Here is a 22316-nt window from a genome sequence, read left to right as displayed (position 1 = left end):
TTTGAGTCCTGTGCCCTGCATGAGCTTGCTTCCCTATGCACTTGACAATTAACCACCAAAGCTGCACTCAAATTTTGCAAATGTCATAAAAAGCCTCATTTTACTTATACTGACATAGATATTAATAGTTGGGCAGCATTAAAACTGTTTATTTCTGGATGACTGGCTTAATCGCATTTGAAAATTTATTATCTTGCATTAACTTTGCCAGTTTGCCTTATCCATCTGTAAATCCATTTTTTCCCTTCAGTATCACTACAAAATGAACCTGCTCTGGGTATTTTTATGAGGCCATTTTTGAGTATTTTGGCAAAGATACTTTCTCGCTCCTTCCTAACAGAAGGGTTCAGAGGTTACATTCGCTTTCCCTTACCCATTGGCAGTTTGTCTGGATTTCTTGTTTTGGCATGGATGGGATTTCATTAAAATGTCCATGTTTCGGATAAAACGTTTTTGTTAAGAGGATATTTATCTCTAAATTCTGGTTCTTAAATTCTAAGACTATTCATCTCACTTTGCAGAAATAAAATTTAGAGACACTATAAATGGCTGCTTCTTGGAGCAGCTAGTCCTGGAACTCACAATGGGAGAGGCAATTCTTGATTTAGTCCTAAATGGAACACACAATCTGGTCCAAGAGGTAACACTTGCTGAACTGCTTGGTAATAGTGACTAATTAAATTTAGCCTCCTTGTGGGGGGAAATTACCACAAAAAGCACCAATCCCAACACAGTAACATTTAACTTTTTAAAAGGGGAACTACACAAGAATGAGGACACAAGTTAGATTGAAATTAACAAGAGCAGTCAAATGGGTAAAATGCTTATAAGCAGCATAAAGACTTCTTAAAAACACTATAATGGAAGCGCAGACTAAATCTGTACCTGTAATCAAAAAAGACAATAAGATGTCCAACATGGCTAAAGAGCAGAGTAATGGAGGCTGTTAGAGGCCAAAAGGCATCCGTACCAATTGGGAAGTCAAAAACTAATGAAGAAAATAGAAAGGAGCACAAACTCTGGCAAGTAACATGTAAAAGTATAATAAAGTGGGCCAAGAAAGAATATGGGAAGAAACTTGCTTAAGATGTACTTAAAAAATATTAGTTTTTGCATCAGAAGCAGGAAGTCTGATAAAGGTGTTAGAGCACTCAAGGGAGACCAAGCCACTGCACAGAAATTAAATCAATTATTGGCATTGGTCTTCACTGCAGAGGCTGTGGAGCAGATAACCATATCAGAGCTATTCTTTCTGGTGATAGATCTGAAGTATGGTCCCAAATTGATGTCAGTGGAAGAGGTTTTAAAACTAACAGATAAACAGAACAGTAGCAAATCACCAGAACCAGTTGGTGTTCACCCAAGAGTTCTGAAGGAATTCAAATATAAAATTGCAGAACAACTAACTGTAGCACATAACTTATCACTGAAATCAGCCTCTGTACCAGATGACTGGAAGGTAGCTAATGTAATGCAGATTTTTAAAAAGAGAAGAGATTTTGGCAATTACAGGCTGATGAGCTCAACTTTAGAACCTGGAGAATTAGTAGAAACTGTAATAAAGAACAGAATTGTCAGATAAACATGATTTTTTGGGGAAGAGTCAGCACAGCTTTTGTAAAGGGAAGTTATGCTTCACCAATCTATTAGTATTCAAGGGAGTCTACAAGCATGTGGATAAGGGTGATCCCTATGATTTCAGTTGACTTTCTGAATGTCATTGACAAGGTCCCTCACCAAAGGCTCTTAAGCAAGCTAAGCAGCCATGGGATAAGAGGGAAGGCCCTCATGGATCAGTAACTGGTTGAAAAATAAGAAACAAAGGGTAGGAACAAATGGTCAGTTTTCACAATGGAGATAGGTGAACAGCAGGGTCTCCCGAGGATCTGTATTGGGACCTGTGCTGTCCAGTATATTCATTAATGATCTGCAAATGGGAGTGAACAGAGGAGTGGCGAAGTTTGCAGATGATACAAAATTATTCAAGGTAGTTAAATCCAAAGCTGACTGCGAAGAGTTATAAAGACATCTCACAAAACTGAGTGACTGGGCAACAAAATAGCAAATGAAATTCAACGTAGATAAGTGCAAAGTAATGCATGTTGGAAAAAATAATCTGAACTATACATATACCTAAATTAGCTATTACCGCCCTGGAAAGAGATCTTGGATTCACGGTAGATTGTTCTCTGAAAACTTCTGCTCCATGTGCAGCAGCTGTCAAAATAGCTAACAGTATGTTAGGAAAGGGACAGAAAATATCATAATGCCATTATATAAATCCACGGTGCACCCACCCCTTGAATACTGTGTCCGATTCTGATTGCTACATCTCAAAAAGGATATAGTTCAATTGGAAAAGGTTCAGAGAAGGAGGGACAAAGATGATCAGGAGTATGGAACGGTTTCCATAAGAGGAGAGATGAAAAAAATTAGGGCTGTTCATCTTAGGAAAGACAACTAAGGAGAGGATATGATAGAAGTCTATAAAATCATGAATGGTGAGGGAGAAGTGTTGTTTACCGTTTCAGACAGTAAAAATACCCAGGGTGTCACCCAATGAAATTAATATGCAACAGGTTTAATACAAGCAATTGGAGGTACTTTTTTCGAACAACTAACCTGTGGAGCTCATTGTCATGGGATGTTGTAATAGCTAAAAGTATAACCGGTTTCAAAAAAGAACTAGATCAGTTCATGGACGACAGCACCATCAATGGCTATTAGCCAAAATGATCAGGGATGCAGTGCCACGCTCATGGTAACCCTAAACCTCTGACTGCCAGAAGCCAGGATTGGAAGACAGATGAATGACTCCATAATTACCCTGTTCTGTACATGCCCTCTGAAGCTCTGGTATGTGTCAATATCTGAGACCGGATACTGGGCAAGATAGACCAAGGTCTGATCCAGTTGGGCAGGTCTTATGTTCTTAATCTCTCGTATAGGAAACTTGCTGATGATCACATGGAAAAACTAAAGGAAGGAATCCCATCACCTTCTGCAATTACTCACTTAGATTTTCATTGCTATTATAACCTTTGTAGCACAGCCCTTTCAGCCTGATATGCTATGCTTTGACTATTCAAATGGCAGGTTACTGTAACTAGACAATTCTAACCAGTGTTTCAGTGAAAGCAAATTATTTATCTTGAAGGACACTCAAATCCCATAATAAACTGAGGTTTGGGATTAGAAACAGATTTTCAGGCAGGTTGTTTCTAATGGACCTTCTTGAAATAAAAGTTTCCTTTTGGTGTTCATTTTTTTCCCCAGATACTGTCTTCCATTGAATTGCTGCAACATTCTTTACCCAAAATCAACCGAAGCGCTTCTGAACCTTCTCTACATCGTGCAGCCCACACAGAAGACATAAATTCATGCACATTAACATCCACAAGACTACCCGTTTTTTAGAATTGCACGCTCTCTCTCTCTTGCTCTAACCAATAATGAGAAAGAAAAACAGTCTAGACGTTGTGCTTTTAATGCCTCAATGTACGGGATTGCAGTGCCAGCAGGATTATCTGTCTCCCAGTTTTAAGAACAAGCTGCTAAGGATTTCTACAGTTCTAATCCTACAGGGACATTGCTCCACATTGCCTTTTTCAACCATTTCTTTTATTGCGATAGAGTTAACTGAGACTGTAATAAAAAATCTATTACTATTTTTTTAATAGATGCACTTGAGCCTTATTTTCCCAAAAGCAGAAAAGATGGACATTTCTTTGGCAGTTTTGTGTCTTGATCTGATTCTGTTTAATAAACTGGTATTTTTATAGCAAGGATGGCTCAGCATTTGAGGAAAGAAATATTGTAGATTGGTGCTGTTCTTTGGATATCCTATGCCATGTGGCACTGCAAAGTTGTGGGATTTTGACTAAAACCACCACTACAAACAACACTGAGGTCAGAGAAAGAAACAAATTCTGGAAATCAGCTCCTGCGAAAAGTACTCCTGAAGGAGATGAAATCTGTTAAAACAAATTAAGACAGCACAAAAATAGTTTTGCACATAGAAGAAAAACTTCTGCAGAAGAATGGAATATATTCTGAATAGTACTGCTCAGAGAAGGAAGCTAGCACAATCTTGTTATGGTTCTCTTCAGTAACTTAAGAAGCTTTTTTGGTACTATTGACTTGTTTCTTGCAGCCCAATCAGGTATCAAGTGCGGAATGATAGGCTTTTTTGGATGAGAAAAGGCTAAATAACATTATCAGTATATTTCTGCAAAACACACAGCAACTTCAACCCATTTGAAGCTGTCTTCCGAGAGATGCACTATAAAAGAGGAAACTGAGCATATACAGTTTTTCTTGCTGATTTGGGTTTTAATTTTGTTTTTATTGATCCTGAGAAAATGCCTTTATTGTAAACCAAGGTTTCTCTGATTATCTTATTTTAATAAAATAAATTAAATTTAGGTTTAAGCTTCAGTGTCATTCTTCAGTGCAAGTATCTTACAATTCTAAGATGTCTATTTAGATGCATGTAGCTCTGCAGTCATGTGCCCATTTAGACATCAGTATCTTAAATTCTCTTGAAATTAAATTATCGCAAAAACTCTTTACGATATTGAATGCAATAGGTGACAAGTTTTCAAACACTGTGCATGTACTCTAATATGTATGTGAATGATTTATAATTAGAAGTTAGCACTTCCGAGCTTACTGTGAAGTGACACTTGGTAGCCCAGGGATTTCAAATATTTAATATGTTGACCATTTCTCCTATTTGCATAATGTCCCTAGGCAACTACAGCAGTGCTTACACATGCAAATATTAGGAATGTATTTAATTTACTTTTGGCTGTATTTATTGTCCTCTTTCAAGAAATGTGAATTATGCTATCTGCTCTGCATTTATCTTCTATCAGTCTCTCAGCTGTCAACACTGATGCATCATGTGACCAGTCAGCTAACTGCTGACTACAACCTACAGTAAAGTAGCTTAATTTCAGACTGTGGGCCAAGTCTCTAAATCTTTCTTGTTGAATAGTAGTACTGTTAATTGGTTTTGTTAGGGAAGAATGGACACTAGTTGTAGGGACCATGTATACTATGTAGGCCTTAGAGGCTATAATATGATGTTAGGCTCCTGTGTTTTCCCTACCTTAATTTCCAGTTACCCTGAAATGTACTGTCTCTTCCAGTTAAGAGGGATAACCATAGCTTACCAGTTATGCAATTCCCTATATGCTAATGATTGTGTAAATCAGACACCAACAACTATTTTTCTTTGATGTACAGTCTAGAATGCTTTAGCCTGACATGTTGTTAGCCGAAGTGGGGGAATAACTTGCTAAATCGTAGTTTTTTTGCTGTGAATTGTGCAAACCTCTGTACTCAGTTTTTCATTGTTTGCCAGCACCAAAGACCTCATCTTCTTAGTCCCATCAGATGATTAATTCCAAAGCCATCACAAAAGGGGAGAGAATGATTGAAACACAAAGCAAAGGAATCTGTCAAAGGGAGGTGGTACTTTTTTTTTAAATTTTACTCCCTGTGGATCACTAAGGTTTTTTGTTACCAGAATAAATGTCGTTCTTCCACAAAAAAGCTTTAGTTTAACATTAAAGTTGAAATAGTTTTATATAACCCTTACTGTTCATACGTTTGATTAAATTCAGCTCAATCATTCTAATGACATCCAAGCAGAATCCTAATCCACAAGATGTTATTAGTAACAAAGTATGGACTGTAAAACTTTGTTCAGTTCTACAGCTACCATTCCTTAAATATGAAATATTAGAAGAAAAAAATTCCAAGTTAGAGGATTGGAAAAATACAACCTATCCTATAACTCTGGCTTTCAAAAAGGAGTAATTTAAGTTCTAAGCCACTGAATCAATTTACTCATAACTTAATCAAATTTTAAATCTTTACCCTAAGATTAAGTGGTGTGTAAGTTGGGTCATAATCAACATTTTCCTCAAGAAGTGAAAGGCTAGACACCAACCCATGGTCCCAGCTAGCCCCTACGCAATGTATGCTGAGATGTTCTAAAGCAGATTTGAAAGCTCTTGTTTATAATGCATGGCATTGAAAATTTAGCAATAGTTGTCTAGTTTGTTTAATAAATATTACAGCATATAGCATTTCCTGCTGCCTTGCTGACAAAGGTAAATACAGAATTGTCTTGCCTAGAGGATTTCAAAATGAAAGCAAGCAAAAGCAGCCCAGTGCTGCAGTTTGATTACCTGCTCTGTTTTTAATGGGAGGAACTACTAGAAATAATGCAGATGTCCTTTCCAAAACTAATGATAATGCAGTAGAGTGCTAAAACAATAGAAAAAGTGAATGTCTGTAGATGACTGGCATGGACTTTTGGATACATTGTTAATGTTATAGTACAACATGGCTGACCATCTTAGTGAATGTGGCTGCTCTGTTCTGGCATACGTTGTTTCCTTATTTCTCCCTCCCATTGTTTTACACATGCTGTTTTTCCCAGTTTAGATTGTAATTTATGGAAGGACAGGGACTATCATTTTACTCTGTAGTTGTACAGATCTGATCCTAATTGGGGGGGCCTTTAGGCATTCAAGTAAGTAGAAAGGTAAGTGTGTCAAAGATATGCGGAGGTAGCTGCACAGGAAAAGTTTCACAGTAAGGGTGATATTACTATCTAGGTAATAGTTAATCTTATTGGAGAATGTTGTAATTTAAGGTTAGTATGCTGGGGTAGAAATGAGGGACAGCAATTCATGTTGTAACATAGTTGAAACTTAGATATTTATTTGTATAAAAAGGGTGCCTAATATTAGCATAGGAGGCTATGTAAATCTTCAGGCTTGTCCTAGGTATGGATTCAATGTGTGACAGGCTGCCTCTGAGAGGAGCAAGTGAGAGCTTTTTCTTCAAGTCATTAACTGTGTTCTTGAATACAACTCCACCTTTGGAGTTCCCTTTGCCCCTTTACTTGCACACCAAACTCTGTTTGAAAACTATTGTACTGAAGATGTTGGCTATAGTACTGGCATCATTGTTTTACTCTGTTCATTTAATCTTAAACTTTCAGCCAGACATTTTTTTGTGACATTCATACCTTGTTCGTTTTGTAAATACATTTATAGATTATCTGCAGGAATAAGATACCACAACCTGCACATAGTCAGTGAAAATTACCTTTCTCCATCAAACAATCTGCCTACATTAGAACTATGAGCAGCAAGATCATGGTCTAATAATTGTGCCTGGGCTGGCTCAGGTAATAAAGGCAGAGGGTGGGGGTAACCTGTGCAGCATTGCTTCCTAATGTGGTGCACTTTACAATGGGATTAACTTGTAACTAGGTGTATCTGAGTTGCTTTTCATAGATAAGTCAGCTAACTACTGGTGCATTTCGACCATGCAGCCTTTTACTTTTAAAAAATTAGGGAGACAAGATGGGTGAGAAAATAGTTTTAGACCCATTTCTGTTTGAAAGAGACAAGCTTTCAAGTTAACCAGAGCTCTTCAGATATTAGCTCACCCACCTTGTCTCTAATATTGTGGTTCTAATACTGCAAAGAATTAAAGATCTAGGCTTTCAGAAAGGTATGGCAGCTGGCCCTTGCTGTTTAAGAGGTAGGCTTTTCCAATTGCAAAAAAGCAAGATGGATATAAGAGACTCACGCCCCCCAAGCTTCCTTTCCAAAACCATACTGTTTTATAGATCACTAAACTTCCATCCAGTTTAGTTTTATTGAATGTTCTTTTATACAGACTATTATACCAAAGTTCTACCTGGACCTCACTAGTAAGTCACCCAGCACATTAATTTTCCTGCTTAGAAGTAAAACCTCTAAATAAATAGCTGGACTGGTACAGAAGAAAACAGAGCTTTTGTTTCTTAGTTCCCTTTATTGAGGAGCAGCAGCCTCTTCATCTGCCCCTGAGAGGTGCATGAAAAGCTCTCCGAGCTCCGTCACTTCATCTTCAGTATTGGGCATAGTCCTACTTTCTCTGTCTTCAATAAAATCCCAGAGCCGAACAGAATTGAAGAACTGTAAAAATAGATTATATTTAGCTCAGACAATTTACTTCTGAGAATGCATTAGATGTATGCAATTATATAAGTGTACAGCCTTCCTCAAAGCAGTCAGGCCAAAAATACCTGCTTTAGTTAGTGTATATTAGAAATGCTTTTCATTTAAATTATTTTGTTTTACTTTCCCTTTTTTCCTAAAATTGATAATCAAAACTCAAGCTATGCCTAAATTAAAAAAAAAAACCTACTGCCATTAACTAATCGTGTTTTGCTCAAAGTACTAAGCAGGCTGCGCCAACAGCTCTGGAAGGGAAGGTGGGACAAGGGAGCAAGACCAACAATATTTTCCACACACTAAATGTCAAATTGTGTTAGTCAGGGCAATTTCAACTATTGTCAAGTAGTTAGCTGAAGTTTTTTAGAGAATAGCTCCAGCTCTGTTTTATTTTAGTGATCAGCTGAAAGGGCTAGGTGCATTCACACACACAGCTCAAGTTCTTGAGCCTGTGTTCCAGCCTCATAAGCCAAACAATGTTAAAGGCACAAGCTAACTTAGACAGTAAGCCTGGCCTGCCCACTCAGAATATTTCCTACAATTCCCTTTGTAGATACAGCCCTGTGAGGATAACCGCTCATAGGGTGGAGTCCTGGCCTAGGCTTATGCCCCATTGAGCTAGTCTTAACTCCTGCTGCACATAAGAGCTTTGGTAAGGAAGTTAAAACAGATGAAATTAAGAATATTTTTGCAGCACAAATGGAGAAGTAGTGTAGGATCAGTCCCTCATGTGTAACTCCCACCAAAATCCAGGGAAGTGTGGACAACAGCTACAGGGGATTAGGAATTTGCTAAAGATCAGGTTTTAACTACAGGAGGAGAGATGTGTTCCCTCACTGAGCTCAGAGCTCTTGAAAAATGTAAAGAAAATTTCCACTCATTCTGGTTTTCAGACAAATTCTGCATCAGTGTCAAGTTCGAGTCAATTTTGAAAATCATGGCCTAAAAGGTGGTTTTAGAGCAAAGTTCTTTTCTTAAAGTTGCCTCTATCAAGAGAAAGTCATGCCCTGCTATGACGTGACAAGTTTATAGTCAAGTGGGGCTTTCAAGCAAATGAATGACTAAATATCTGCTTACCCGCACAGTCCCCTCACAGCTGAGTTGTTTTCGTGGTTTCTCAGGTTTGGCTCTTGTCCCGTCAGGGTAAGCATGAAGGTAAAGGCATTTTCCTCCAAATGGGCAGGTTCCCTTTCCTTGTTCAAAGTATTTGCAGGCTTTTTTCCTGAAAAAGAGGAACTAGTTCCTTAAACAATAAAAATGAAAGCTGTTTGAGTGCAGGAGAGTGAACTGAGAGAGCTTCTCCAGGGCCCTCTCTCCATTTTTCTCTTATTCTTACCACCTCCTCTCAGAAACGCACCGCAGACTGACTCATGGCACAGGTAAGCACCATCAGTTCAGTGGCTCCAGAATCAGAAAATACAGTAACTGCAGTGTCAAAGGATTTTTTAAAAGCAATGATATCTGCTCATCCCTGCAAGTACAGAACTGATCTTAGTCTCTGATGACCTACATTTAAACAGTAATCTTCAACAACATACACAAAGTAACAGAACTCGTTTAGCTGGGGAAGCCAAGTCATGACATAGCAATGATCACAGCAACCACTGAAGTAGAAAGCTAAGTGGAACAGGATAAGTCAGGTTTACTTCTTCAAAACTACAAGGACAAAAACCTTCAAGGTTATCACATTCAGTGTGTTCCTTTGGGGGAAAAAGGCATCCACGCACACTAATTGTCAGAATAAAATGAAAACAAAAAGATTTGATTGATAATCTTTGAATGTTCTAATTTATACATATTGTGGGACAAAGAGGAGACTCAGTTTATGAACTAATTGAATCTCACTGGAAAAGATGAGAAAACATGCACTTTTTTCAACACTGTAGCCAGAATAATCCTTCATCTATATTGGTCACTTAGCTGAGATCTTCCCAGCAAGGTGGAACAAGATACCTGCTTTGCTATACAAGGTAAGAGTTGCATTTCCCAGTAACACATACACCAAAAGTTGCCCTGATTTGTTTATAATTTGGTTAAAGTACATCTAAGACCTACATATCCTTTATGCACTCCAAGTCCAATGATTTCAATTGAAGTTATGTCCTGTCATCTATAAATCAGGAACATATTTCATCACAGACCTACATGAAATAAAAATGTATGAAAGCAAGTGCAACTTTTACTTTGTCCAGCAATTAATTAAAAAGGAGAAATACATGTCTGAAAGTTTGTTTTTCAAACACTAGTGGTTATACACAATCAAAGGTCAGACAGATTACTGCCAAATTGTGTCCCCCCCCCCCCCCCCCCCACTTATACAACAAGAATGTTTTTGGGAAAAATTATACTTTTTCACACACAAAAATGTATCCTGCAGTAAAACTACATTGAGCAAATCCAGAATACTGAGCGGGGTGTCAGCAGCTGCAAGTTCCAGCTCCTCTAATATTAATAGCACAGATACTGATGGGCCTGATAAATGTACACTCTAGAGAGAAACAATGTAAACAAGAAAAAGGGCATTCTCTGTAGCAAATGGTTTTACAGAGAAGGGCACAGCACTTTAAACTGATACTTTGTTAGCCTAACAGTTAACTGACTATAATGATTTTTTACAAGTCATTGATTCACTGTTTGTTCATAGACAAAAAAACCAGTCTATTGGCCTTCACGAGCTAATATTACAGATGGTATGTATTTGTCTCCTCTCCTTGCAGTCCCAGGGAGGTAACCTGATGAATGAGAGTGGCTTTTCTCCCCAATGACTAAGATTTCCAATAAGACAATTCTACAACAGATTAGTCTCTACCATATTGCAAAAAGAGAGAAAAGCCCAATCTAAATTTGCTGCTTCCTCTCTGGTTTAAATGATGATCACCATTCCACACTGCTCCAGGGAATCACTTTTTTTTTTTTAAACATTTATAGTAAGCCTTGCATTTGTCTGTGTTCTTCAGAGCATGAAAGCACTTCACTGCAATTTAAGGGAACATTCCTCAAACCTTTTCAGGGCAGAGATGGAAAAAATAGTCTCTTAAAATAGTAGGAATGCAAGTTTAGAAACATATCACTGCGCAGGCCTTTTAATTTTTGTCTCCAAGAATAAACAGTGGAAATGACAGACAATGCAGATTACTGAACAGATGTCCAACTACTCTTTCCAATACCACACTTCAGGGCTTGCTTTTCTATAGTGAAGTGGGGGGGGGAGGTGTGTGTTAAAGAAAATACATCACCTGCCTACTTCATAGACAACACACCTATTAATGTAGCCATTAAGGTTGCTCTATACATAATAAATTAAAACCCAAGGAGACAAAATTAAGGCAACCAACAGTACATGACCTCAATCCACCACCCAGAGACAGCTACTTCACCACTAGCAAAACCATCACATACCACACAAACCCCTGTGTTAACTCTGCCCCACCAGGGATATTAATTATACCTTGACTTCAGCAAAGCTTTTGATACTGTCTCTCACAGTATTCTTATCAGCAAGTTAAAGAAGTATGGGTTGGATGAAAGGACTATAAAATGGATAGAGAACTGGCTAGAGCATAGGGCTCAACGAGTAGTGATCAATGGCTCCATGTCTAGCTGGCAACCGGTCACAAGCAGAGTGCCCCAGGGGTCAGTCCTGGGGCCGGTTTTGTTTAACATCTTCATTAATGATCTGGAGGATGGGGTAGATTGCACCCTCAGCAAATTTGCGGCTGACACTAAGCTGGGGGGAGTGGTAGATACCCTGGAAGGTAGGAATAGGATACACAGTGACCTAAACAAACTGGAAGATGGGGCCAAAAGTAATCTAATGAGGTTCAACAAAGAAAAGTGCAGAGTCCTCCACTTAGGAAGGAAGAATCCCATGCACAGCTATAGACTGGGGACCGACGAGCTAGGCAACAGCTCTGCAGAAAAGGACCTGGGGGGTAACAGTGGATAAAAAGCTGGATATGAGTCAGCAGTGTGCCCTGGTTGTCAAGAAGGCTAATAGCATATTGGGCTGCATTAGGAGGGGCATTGCCAGCAGGTCACGGGAAGTGATTATTCCCCTCTATTCGGCATTGGTGAGGCCGCATTTAGAATATTGTGTCCAGTTTTGGGTCCCCCACTACAAAAAAAATGTGGACAAGTTGGAGAGAGTACAGTGGAGGGCAACAAAAATGATTAGGGGGCTGGAGCACAGGACTTATGAGGAGAGGCTGAGGGAACTAGGCTCATTTAGTCTGCAAAAGAGAAGAATGAGGGGGGATTTGATAGCAGCCTTTAACTACCTGAAAGGGGGTTCCAGGGAGGATGGGGCTAGGCTGTTCTCGGTGGTGGCAGATGACAGAACAAGGAGTAACAGTCTCAAGTTGCGGGCGGGGGGGGGGGGGTGTGTGGTCTAGGTTGGACATTAGGAAAAAGTTTTTCAGTAGGAGGGTGGTGAAGCACTGGAATGGCTTATCTAGAGAGGTGGTGGAATCTCCATCTTTAGAGGTTTTTAAGCTGAGGCTTGACAAAGCCCTGGCTGGGATGATATAGCTGAGGCTAGTCCTGCTTTGAGCAGGGGGTTGGACTAGATGACCTCCTGAGGTCCCTTCCAACTCTAATATTCTATGATCCCTGCATCCCCTTTCCCAATTTCAACCCACTCACTACCACAAACAGACCTCATACTTCTCTTATTGTCCCTTCTGGACAGTTCGGTGAAACTAGCCAGAAGATTATGGATGAGGTACAAGGTATGTACTCTTAGCCTTAACTATTCATTTCCTTTCTTTTTAGGTTTTTTATAGTTACTTTATACATGTAACATACAGTGCACTATTATGTACTAATTTCCAGACAGTGTATGTTTTAAACAGCTGGATCTTTAAACAAAGCACTAATTCCTTTTATGAAGAGCAGGGAATCATACTAAAGAGCCGGTGAAGTAGATCTACCCCTCAATCAGTTGAACTGTAGAGCTGGTTGAAATATTTTGAACAAACGCCACCATTGATAAGTGTCCTCCCTCTCCCTCCACATGATTTTTTAAAGTAAGTAGCAGCTTGCTTAAGAAATAACTAAAAAGAGTACATTTTTCAACAAAATTTGTTGGAAAAATTTTCCACCAGCTCTGCTCAGCTGATTCAGGCTGAGTCAGATAAACAATTTAATGAGAAGCAGGCTCTTCAACATATAATCTTGCAATGATTTTACATTGATGATGCAACTGAGTACTTTGTTGAAGATCTTGCTCTTCACAAACAAGCTAGTCTATTGGAGAAAATTAGGAAAAGAAAACCATGAGAGAAAATAATTGTGGATTTATAGATCAATGTTCAGTTAGTGTACATTTGTTAATTCTTTAAGACCTAACTGTAATGCAATGACTGAAGACCAGCTAAACAAGCTGTTAAGACAAGATGAGCAAGCAGAGGTAAACACATGTAATGTATTTGGCTTTACAGTAGAAAACTGGCCTTTAACTTCCTGCTTTTCATTTTCCAGGACTTGCTGCTTTCTTTTGTTCTACAACTGTTTTTTTAAACAGACAACTTTTAATGAAGAATGACTCTTTTGGAGATTACCTATTGCCAGCGGAGTTCCTTGGTTAAGAAATGGATAGGCTCATCATAAATTACTAGTAGGATTTAGTAAAATAAAATGTAAGTTAAGTTTACCCTGGTAGTATTTAATCAAAACTTTTTAAAAGATATGTTCGATTACCTCTATATTATCTGTAAGAATAGTTAATTCCTTGAGAAAAAGGACCGGGGTCAAATTCAAAACCTCATTGCTAATCTAGAGAAAACTGCTATTGAAGTGATTTACAGCACAAACTTCCAACTAAAAAGTAGGAATCTAACCATTCATATGTTAAAAATGACTTAATCATATATATATTCCAGCCAGTACACTTCATTAACCTTGGGTTAAGGCTTCAAATATCTATCTATCTATTTTTTCTGTGTGTGTGTGGTGGTGGTGGTGGACGGACGACACGGGGACAGACATGACACGCAGAGAAAGTTGTTACTCAAAAACGCAAAACAGAAGGTCTGAAAATTCAAATTAAAGGCAAACCAAAAAACGTTAAACTACAGAAGCATACAGGTAAGCTCAGTCAACAAATTAAAATGACTTTGCAGTTGAGGTCACCCAAACAGCCTCATCCCTGGACCTCTGTACCTGAACTAGACACCATCCTAACCTCAAACAAAGCACAGCATCAGCAACTCCAAAAACGGAGATGTTCTCTATGAATTTTTTTTTCTTAGTAGACTGTGCACTTATCTTTACATCACAACAAATACTCCTCCCTTTAAGAACATACACAGTTGCTTGGAAAAGACTTCATTGTTTTAGACTGTTCCCTGGATGTATGCAAAAGATGTATACAACTGGAAAATTGTCACAGTAGGAGACTTAGCACAGATACATAGGTCTGTTTCTTGCCCTACGAACATTGAAGTGATTGCAAATGATTTCACTTTTATAAAATGGGGTTTCTTCCTTTTCTGCTTTCTGGAAAGTTACTTAAAAACAAAAATTTGAATATCACAAAAAGGTTAAGTCTGGTCTTCCTTGGTTTTGTTGATGAACTTCTTGGGGTTCTCAGGATGTGAATAGTGAGCCTGCACCTTAATTGCAGGAGCAGAACTGAATCTTTTCCCAAACACTTGCTAGGCATAGTTCTAACATAGGTCTTAAGGATCTTTAAAAACCCCTTCCTCACCCAGCCTTCAGTTTCTTGCGTACTAACTGAAAAATTCACCATTTAGGCTGAAATTGTCTTAGCCTAAAGGTGATTTTTTTTGGTACTGAAATTGTGGTTAAAAACTATTTTAGCACTTAAATCACCATGCTACATTTTGGGTTATGATGACCATAATGCCACTGATACTTTTGCAGTTATTAATTTTGAAAGGAAAACAATTCAGCCCTCTCCTATGGGCAATGTAGTGTGTTCTTAAGAAGACCAAGATGGAGAAAAAAAAATAAAAATAGGCTACTTTTTACATGGTAAGCTCTGCAAAAGGCTGCATGACAGACTAACATTAAATTAAATATAATCTAACCAATCTTACTTTTCCACTTGTATTGCACCATCATTAACTAACATGCTCAACAGTCTACAGAAACCCCAACTGGAAGTAATGAATAGAAAAAATTATGAAGATTTACTTAAATAATAAATAAATGCCATACTTATCACTGTTTTTCCTATCACTCACTATTTGTACCTTTAAAATGAAATAACTTTCAAAAGCTTACACTTAAATTTTGAACCTACAGTCATGTAAGTTCTGCAAAACCAAAAATTAGAGATCTATGAAATGCCTGCAACCCAAATATTACAGCATTATACTAGTAAGAGTCAGGAAATGATATCCAGTAGTCAGTCTCATGTTTGCCCAGACTCAGTGAAAGACAAATGGCAAAAATGTTGAAATGGGGGGGAGGAAGGGGGAGAGAAAGAATATGAAATTCTTTAAAGAATTAATAGTCCAAGAAATTAATGTAGGCAAGAATTTTTTCAATATGATTTTAACAGCTTCTGTTTGCTTAAGGAGAGAGACTTATCTCATTCCATGTTTAATACTGAATCTACTATCATTAAGTTTCACATGTTATTTTATATCAGGAGAGAATTTTATGAAGGCAAAACAAAAAATGTGTTTTGGGGCTATTTGGTTTTTTAAAAAATGAGGGTTGGTCCTTTTTGAAGTTTCCCTTTTAAAAAACAGTTTGCCATTTAAAAATCAGACCAGAAATTAAATTTATTTTCACCTGTGTGCTTTGGCATGCACTAGTACCTTTGATTCTTTTGAGGTTGATGATGGTTGGATTTTTTAGAATTAATTTCAAGACTCCACGTGGTCATTTACTGGCATAAGATTAAGGCAAAACTTCTGATCCTGAAGAGTTATGGACTAGTGAGTAGGGCATTCCCAGGCTGGCATCACAGCTGCTGTCCAAGGCACATCTTAGGAAGTTTATCCTATTATGACCCAGACTTATGCCCTGATTGAAAACCCATGCATTTACTAAATGCAGAGTAGATAAGGTGTCATCAGAAACTTGTAAAACCTACTGAAAAACCTAATGAAATTCCCAGCCAAAACTAAATTAGAGTTGATCTCAAAGTTAAGCCTCCAGAACTGCAGGAAAAATAAACAAACTTATTTTAAACACATTGAGAAGATGGGAAATCCTGAAGTGTTTAAACTTAACTTTAAAGTGTTTAAAAGAATAAAAATGCATTGTTAGGCTATGTCTACACTGACAATGGCAAAGTCGCCGCTGTCAGATCGACTTCTCTGGATCGACTGAGCGTTCAGTGAAGACCCGCTCAGTCGATCCAGAAAATGACGTATTAAGACCATCTTCTCAAGTGGCGTAGCACTGCGTCGACAGGAACATGGTTCCCATCGGCGCAGTGCAGCGAAGACGGCGCACAGAACAGAAGCAGAGAAGTCGACGGGAGTTATGCAAGTTTTTTGCGTAGCTTGTGTAACTCCGGTCGACTGCCATCGAATCACCGAGGTAAGTGTAGACAAGCCCTTAGTGTCACCATAACAGCTTAACTCCGCCTGTGTCTACATAAAACATCATCCAAAATCAGGAGACCACCTTATGGTCAAAGACATCTTCTGCAATAAAAACAAGAGCCATGAGACCAACCCAACACCACCACTTCTAAACTGGACATCTGCCCTTTCTTGTTCGATCAAGGCTAGAAGTAGGGCTCTCCTGGGCCAGCGTTCTAGTGACATTTACCAGTAGCAAATTAGAATAAAAAGGAATGACTAAGAAAGAATAGTAGTTTTAGACCACTCAATTTAACATATACCAATAGTATTAAAACTGAATACAGGAAGTAAAATTTTCCAAAAATGGCTGCAAGTATTTCTACATGCTGTGTACACATACTTAGGTATGCTAAAATTCCTAGATGTGAACTTTCAATTTGAAATCAGAATGGCATAGTCTCAGAGATATTGCTATAATCTAATTCTAAAACCAATCTTTATTCTTGACCCACAGAATAAAAAATATTATCTGAAATATTTTCTAAGATGGCAATAGCCCAATGCTTCAGATAATGAATTTATCACTTCTTATTTTTACTGATTTTAGTTATGCTTCAAAGTTACACAAAAACTGTTATTTACATATGCCACATAAATGTTTGTTTTTTTACTGACATCTGAAACATGCTTCTGAAAAAAAGAAAAACCCTAGATCCACACCCAGCTAGTCAGAGTATGCTTATCCTGGGATCACTGGTTCCCTTAACTTTGACACTCCTTGTGACATCTTATGTGAAGCAGTTATTTCACTCCATGCAATGCCACATCATCAAATTAAATAGGATTCCAGTTGATCTATTCATAGAAAGCTCTTTGGCACTGAAGTTATACATATGACACCAAACAGAAAATCCTTTTGGTATTCTAATTCTTTCCTTCCTGCAACAGATTTCTATATCTGAAACGCCAAGATCTACTTACTTTCAATGCAGTACTACCTGGCAGCACCATTCTAACAAAGTATCTCTTAGTATCTCCATTATAAACCTTGGTCTTTTGGTTAGAATGTGACTATTTAAAATAAAATGCTGGACTTAATCTGGAACATGAGGTTGTCAGCCTGTATTCAAAATGGCTTTCAGTGGCAGAGCAGTGGAAAAAATATAGCAAGGGGACATAGGGTTTTCACACCATAACTGGAAATACCTTCATTTTATAATATCTAATTCTGTGGCAATCTGAATACTTCCCCCTGAAAACGAAACCAAAGGCAAAGAACAATGGTCAACACTTCAGAAACTGCAATTGTATGGTACCTATTTTCATGGTTTTTTTCTGCTAAATTAAAATGGTTTTAGAAACTTGAAGCTTTACTCATGGTTAAGTGTGATGTCACGTACTTGTTGATATTGCCAAGTAAACACAGGGGTTTTTTTATGGAACCATTCCACAACAAACACTCCAGAGTCTCTCCAGGGGATTAATGCACTTCATCTAGTATATCAGTCAGCTTTTAGCATTTCCAAGATGGTCAAAAATGTATTAGCCCAATGCAAAGATCTACTTACCCACCCTTTATAATGGTGATCAATGATAATGAAAGTAGGAGTGAATAATGATACTTTACCCTCCCATCACTTATCCCAGGCAAGTGGACAAACAGAGCTTTGATAGGTTGATATAGTACCATACTATATCACGTATCTCTAATGTTCTGACCCCACAGTCAAGTCTAATTGTTCAATAAAACCATGCATTTAATAATTGTTACATTTGCAAGGGACATTACAATAACAAACAACAACTCTGAAGTTTTATTCCATTTTACAGATGGAAAAATGGAGACAAAAAAACAAGGATCATAAAAGTCAGTTCAGTAACTTATTTGTTTTTTTCCCCTCAATCATACAAGAGTATGAATAATCCAGACAGTTAAGTAATAAAAATCAACAGAAGTTAACTAAATGTAGTTTTGGGAAGTGAATTAAAATACCCTCAACAGCCAATTTTGGAAAGTAGAATTACTAACATTCCAATTGGAGCGAGGGGAATTTCTAATTTAATAATGAGGGATATTATCAGAGGTCATTAGCCTAGCTGAAATGAAACCAGAGTTAGGTAAGAGTTCCTTCAATTCTCACTGAAGTCACTGGATATGAATACTGGTTTGTATTTATGTATAATTATATTCTACAAGATATGTTTTGTACGGTATTAAAGAAAACATTTTTAAAAGAGGCTATTGAATACCTGGGGCTACATCCTTTTCAGTTTATCTAAGAAAAACAAAAAATAATCATGGCTAATAAACTTACCCCATTCCTTGCTTAAATGCCTCAATCAGCTTATTTTTCTTGTTTTGATCTTCTACCCAGTATACGCTAGGAATTACGAACTCTGATGTCACTCGGCACTGCGGGCACGATCTTAAATGGGTAATGAAAAAAATAAATGTACATATACCTTGTTGAGAAAAGATATTTCTCAACTAGCCATCCAGAAACAGCAATTTTGGTGGAGAAAGAGGATTAGGATCTTTCATACTGAAGCATCAAAGTGTTTAATAGCTGATTACAGTGTATACTGTACATACAAGTTTTTATAATTGAAGTTTCAACTGAAATAAACAATTCAGCCCAACCAGATTTGGTCCAAACTACAATTAAATCAACATTTGAACAGTTGGCATGCTTTCCCTGATCTGTGTGGATAGTGATTATTTTCCTTGAGAGCTAAGCTATCCAAACCACATTAGAGACTATTTGGGTACTTCAATCCCTGTTCTGCAGAAGAATTATAAGCAGGGACAGAAAGGAAAGGTGAAGTTCAATACCTGACCTGTCTACTAAGATTGCAACAAGCAGGCCAATTAGGCTAGTGGTCTTGTGAGATGGACACATTTATTAGAACCAGATCAAGCACCCAACATAGGGAACACCCAACAGCCATCAAATAATTTCTGGCGAATACCAACAAGCTGGCAAAAGGCTCATATGTCCCATTACCAGCTTCATGAACCATCCAGTCTTTCAGCCAGAACCTCTTAGGATTAGTTCCATTTCCTTTCCTATCATCACTGCAGAAGGTTGATAAGGTCACAGGTGGTTTAAGAATTTCAGACTCGCTTTTTGAAAATGTTGAAAACATTTGTCATTATTGGCTCAGGGGACCTAGTGCAAAGACCACTGGCAACAACAGCATTTCCAGCTACAGACCAAGCTTCTCACTCAATACCCATTGAGAGCATCACCCTACTATAAGCAGCTTCCAATGTGCCAAACTCATTGTTAAGGATTTGGGGAATAAAACTCACTTCATTATACGAATGGAAAATATTTTCTAAAGTTTTTCCTGAGACATCTGTAGCTTTTTAAGGAATTCCAAGGGGAGAAAGAAGGCAAGTTTCCTCTTTTGTGATAGCTGGATTCTTAAATTTTCCTATATTTCTGTTCTAAGGAGAATCAAGCTTTAAATGCATTTATATAGCTAAAATGGCAGATACAACACAGGCATTGGCCAGATAAAGAATAAAGCATTCAGTGTGAGCATGACAATAGTTAGAATTCATGTGCAATCCAGTAATTGAATGTATGTATACAAAGAAGGTGACAGCAGTTTTCGATTCTTAACTAAAATACCGTACCTTCTTGGCAGATGGGAGTCAGGATTCTCATCACAATCTCAGTATTGGACATATCAGCATGTTAGGGCCATAGAATTTCTCTTTGTGAACATACTTAGTGCTATGTTCAGTCAAATGGTCAACAGAAGAAACCACGCAAATGACAGAAGCTACAACAAACAGTGTGATCTGAGTGGACATAAGTCCCACTAGTTGAGCTCTTGAACAAAGTTAACATACACTTACTTTATGATTAGATTCTCAAACTGTTTGGCACACCTCCACTGCCGGATGCAGGACAAACAGTAGGTGTGATTGCAGTTGGAAAGGATTCCAAACCTTCTCTCTGAGGCTGACGGTTTCTCATACACCACTTCCATGCAGATACTGCATACTTTGTCCTGACTTGCCTGAAAGGCAAAGGCCTTCTCCATCTCATGTTCAAATGCTGCCATGCACATCTAGCTCATAAAACAGGACAGAAGCAAAAAGAGTTACTTTGAGTCTCTGTCATATTTGAACAAGGCTTCTAGCTTGTAAAACAAATATCTATGAAAGGCATGTATAAAGAAAAAACATAGTACATTTAAGTCTGTTAAGAATCTTGTTCATACCTTTTGTTTTAGAAGACAAACCAAAAAAAGATTGTAGAAGAGCACTAAGGTAGCAAATTCCAGCCCACAAAAGTTAGAAAACACCAGAATTAAGATTGCCTATGCAACCTTAATTCACCCTCCCTTTGAGTATTCGTTAGGATACAGCCTTTAATTACATGATCACAATCTGTTTTTTCCACAGGACCCCCCGCCTCACTCAGTACATGGAATGGATGGTGCTCACTGAATAAGCAGCTTTCAATATTTTTTATGCTCGTTCACTGTGTGCCCCAGGCCTTATTTACTGTGCATTATTTAAACCCTGTTCTGAATGCAGAATTATTTTAATTTGTTCATTGGTTTCTCTATAGTGCTCATCACTATAATATCCAAATGCTTCACAAACACTGGTTTATTTTAACAATACTCCTGTGAAGCAAGATGGTATTAGTATTCCCAGGCAGCCTTAATTCTGGCATTTTGTAACTTGAGTGCTTGACTTTACAACCTTAACATTCTGTTAAAAAAAATTAGGAAATTACACTAAAAATCAGTTATCAAACAAAACATAGAAATTCCATCATGTGGCATCATATTGATACCCCTATAGGTCAGCAGCAAGGCTTTAGATCCACTGCATAAACCATGGCCACTTGAGTAACAATAAATGATAAAAAGTTCCAGTAGAAGCAATAGGGTTGTCATCCTTTATGTGGGCCAGCACTATAAGGGGATGAAGGACACTTTGCCAGTGGGCTTCACGGGTATTTGCTGATGACCGAGGAATCTCAGGTTCCATTCCAGGTCTGAAGGGAACTGTTCCAGTGGTTACAAACCCTTCTGCCCCTCCTTCCTCCTGAAACCTGAACTCTCTTGTCCACCCACTAGCTTCTTTTTCCAGTCTCCCCACTCTGCTCCTCATTCCTGTCCCAGCCCCCTTGCCCAGATAATCCTGGTCTCCCACCAGCTGCCTGATCCAAGTCCAGCTCGTCCACTCTGATTTCAAATCACACTGTTCCTGCACCATGCTGCCTCAATGCCAGTAGAGGGAACACTGAGGGCATAAAAGCGTCTGTTCTCATTTCCAGTGCCCCAAAAGCCCACAGCAATTGCTGGGCAAAGGACTGCTGGGTCCCTCCAGCCCTTGACTGGCGCATACTCAATACAGAAGGAATCTCTGAAGAATTTAGCTGTCAAACTAATAATTCCTTACTGAGCTTGTGCAAAATTAGATTTTTTTCAAAGCTTCATAACTAAGGTTAAGATTCCGTCACAGGTATTTTTTAATAAAAGTCAGGGACAAGTCACGGGCAACAAACAAAAATTCCCCAAAGCCCATGACCTGTCTCTGACTTTTACTAAAAATACCCTTGGGGGGAGGGGAGAACATTACTTCCCATGCTTGCAGCTGCTCCAGCAAGCAGGTTGCCCATCAGCTGTTCGGTGCCCCCGCCTACAGCAAAACCACATCCCTAACAAATGCAATCTCCCTACCAAATGTTAAGCCTTTGGTCCAAAGCATGGAGACACTAGACATTCTCTGCAAAACAGTTTAAAGAATGAATAT

General features: G+C 38.3%; 2 protein-coding genes across 11 annotated transcripts in view; one reads left to right on the top strand and one right to left on the bottom strand.

The window, feature by feature from the left end:
• RAF1 (Raf-1 proto-oncogene, serine/threonine kinase) overlaps positions 1-13740 on the top strand; it is a 93801-nt gene extending 80061 nt beyond the window's left edge. For 4 of the 5 annotated variants that reach the window (XM_067543764.1, XM_067543763.1, XM_067543765.1 and 1 more), the window contains one exon: positions 3277-4424. In XM_067543764.1, the coding sequence (XP_067399865.1) occupies positions 3277-3417 (141 nt within the window). In that variant the 3' untranslated portion in view covers positions 3418-4424. Of the gene's footprint in view, positions 1-3276; positions 4425-13505 lie in introns of those variants that run through there. The other variant, XM_067543766.1, reaches the window with a different exon arrangement.
• The window catches only part of MKRN2 (makorin ring finger protein 2), a 30757-nt gene continuing 15763 nt past the window's right edge, over positions 7323-22316 (bottom strand). For 5 of the 6 annotated variants that reach the window (XM_067543769.1, XM_067543771.1, XM_067543768.1 and 2 more), the window contains 4 exons: positions 20400-20614; positions 18847-18957; positions 9105-9249; positions 7323-7988 (listed from right to left, as the gene is read on the bottom strand). In XM_067543769.1, coding sequence (XP_067399870.1) covers positions 7845-7988; positions 9105-9249; positions 18847-18957; positions 20400-20614 — 615 coding nt within the window. In that variant the 3' untranslated portion in view covers positions 7323-7844. Of the gene's footprint in view, positions 7989-9104; positions 9250-12974; positions 13272-18846; positions 18958-20399; positions 20615-22316 lie in introns of those variants that run through there. The other variant, XM_067543772.1, reaches the window with a different exon arrangement.

This window comes from Emydura macquarii, unplaced genomic scaffold, assembly GCF_026122565.2.
Source record: "Emydura macquarii macquarii isolate MOO-44397 ecotype Brisbane River unplaced genomic scaffold, CSIRO-AGI_Emac_v2 contig_968, whole genome shotgun sequence".
NCBI classification, from domain to species: Eukaryota; Metazoa; Chordata; order Testudines; family Chelidae; genus Emydura; species Emydura macquarii.
This window is presented reverse-complemented; position numbering and strand designations above follow the sequence as displayed.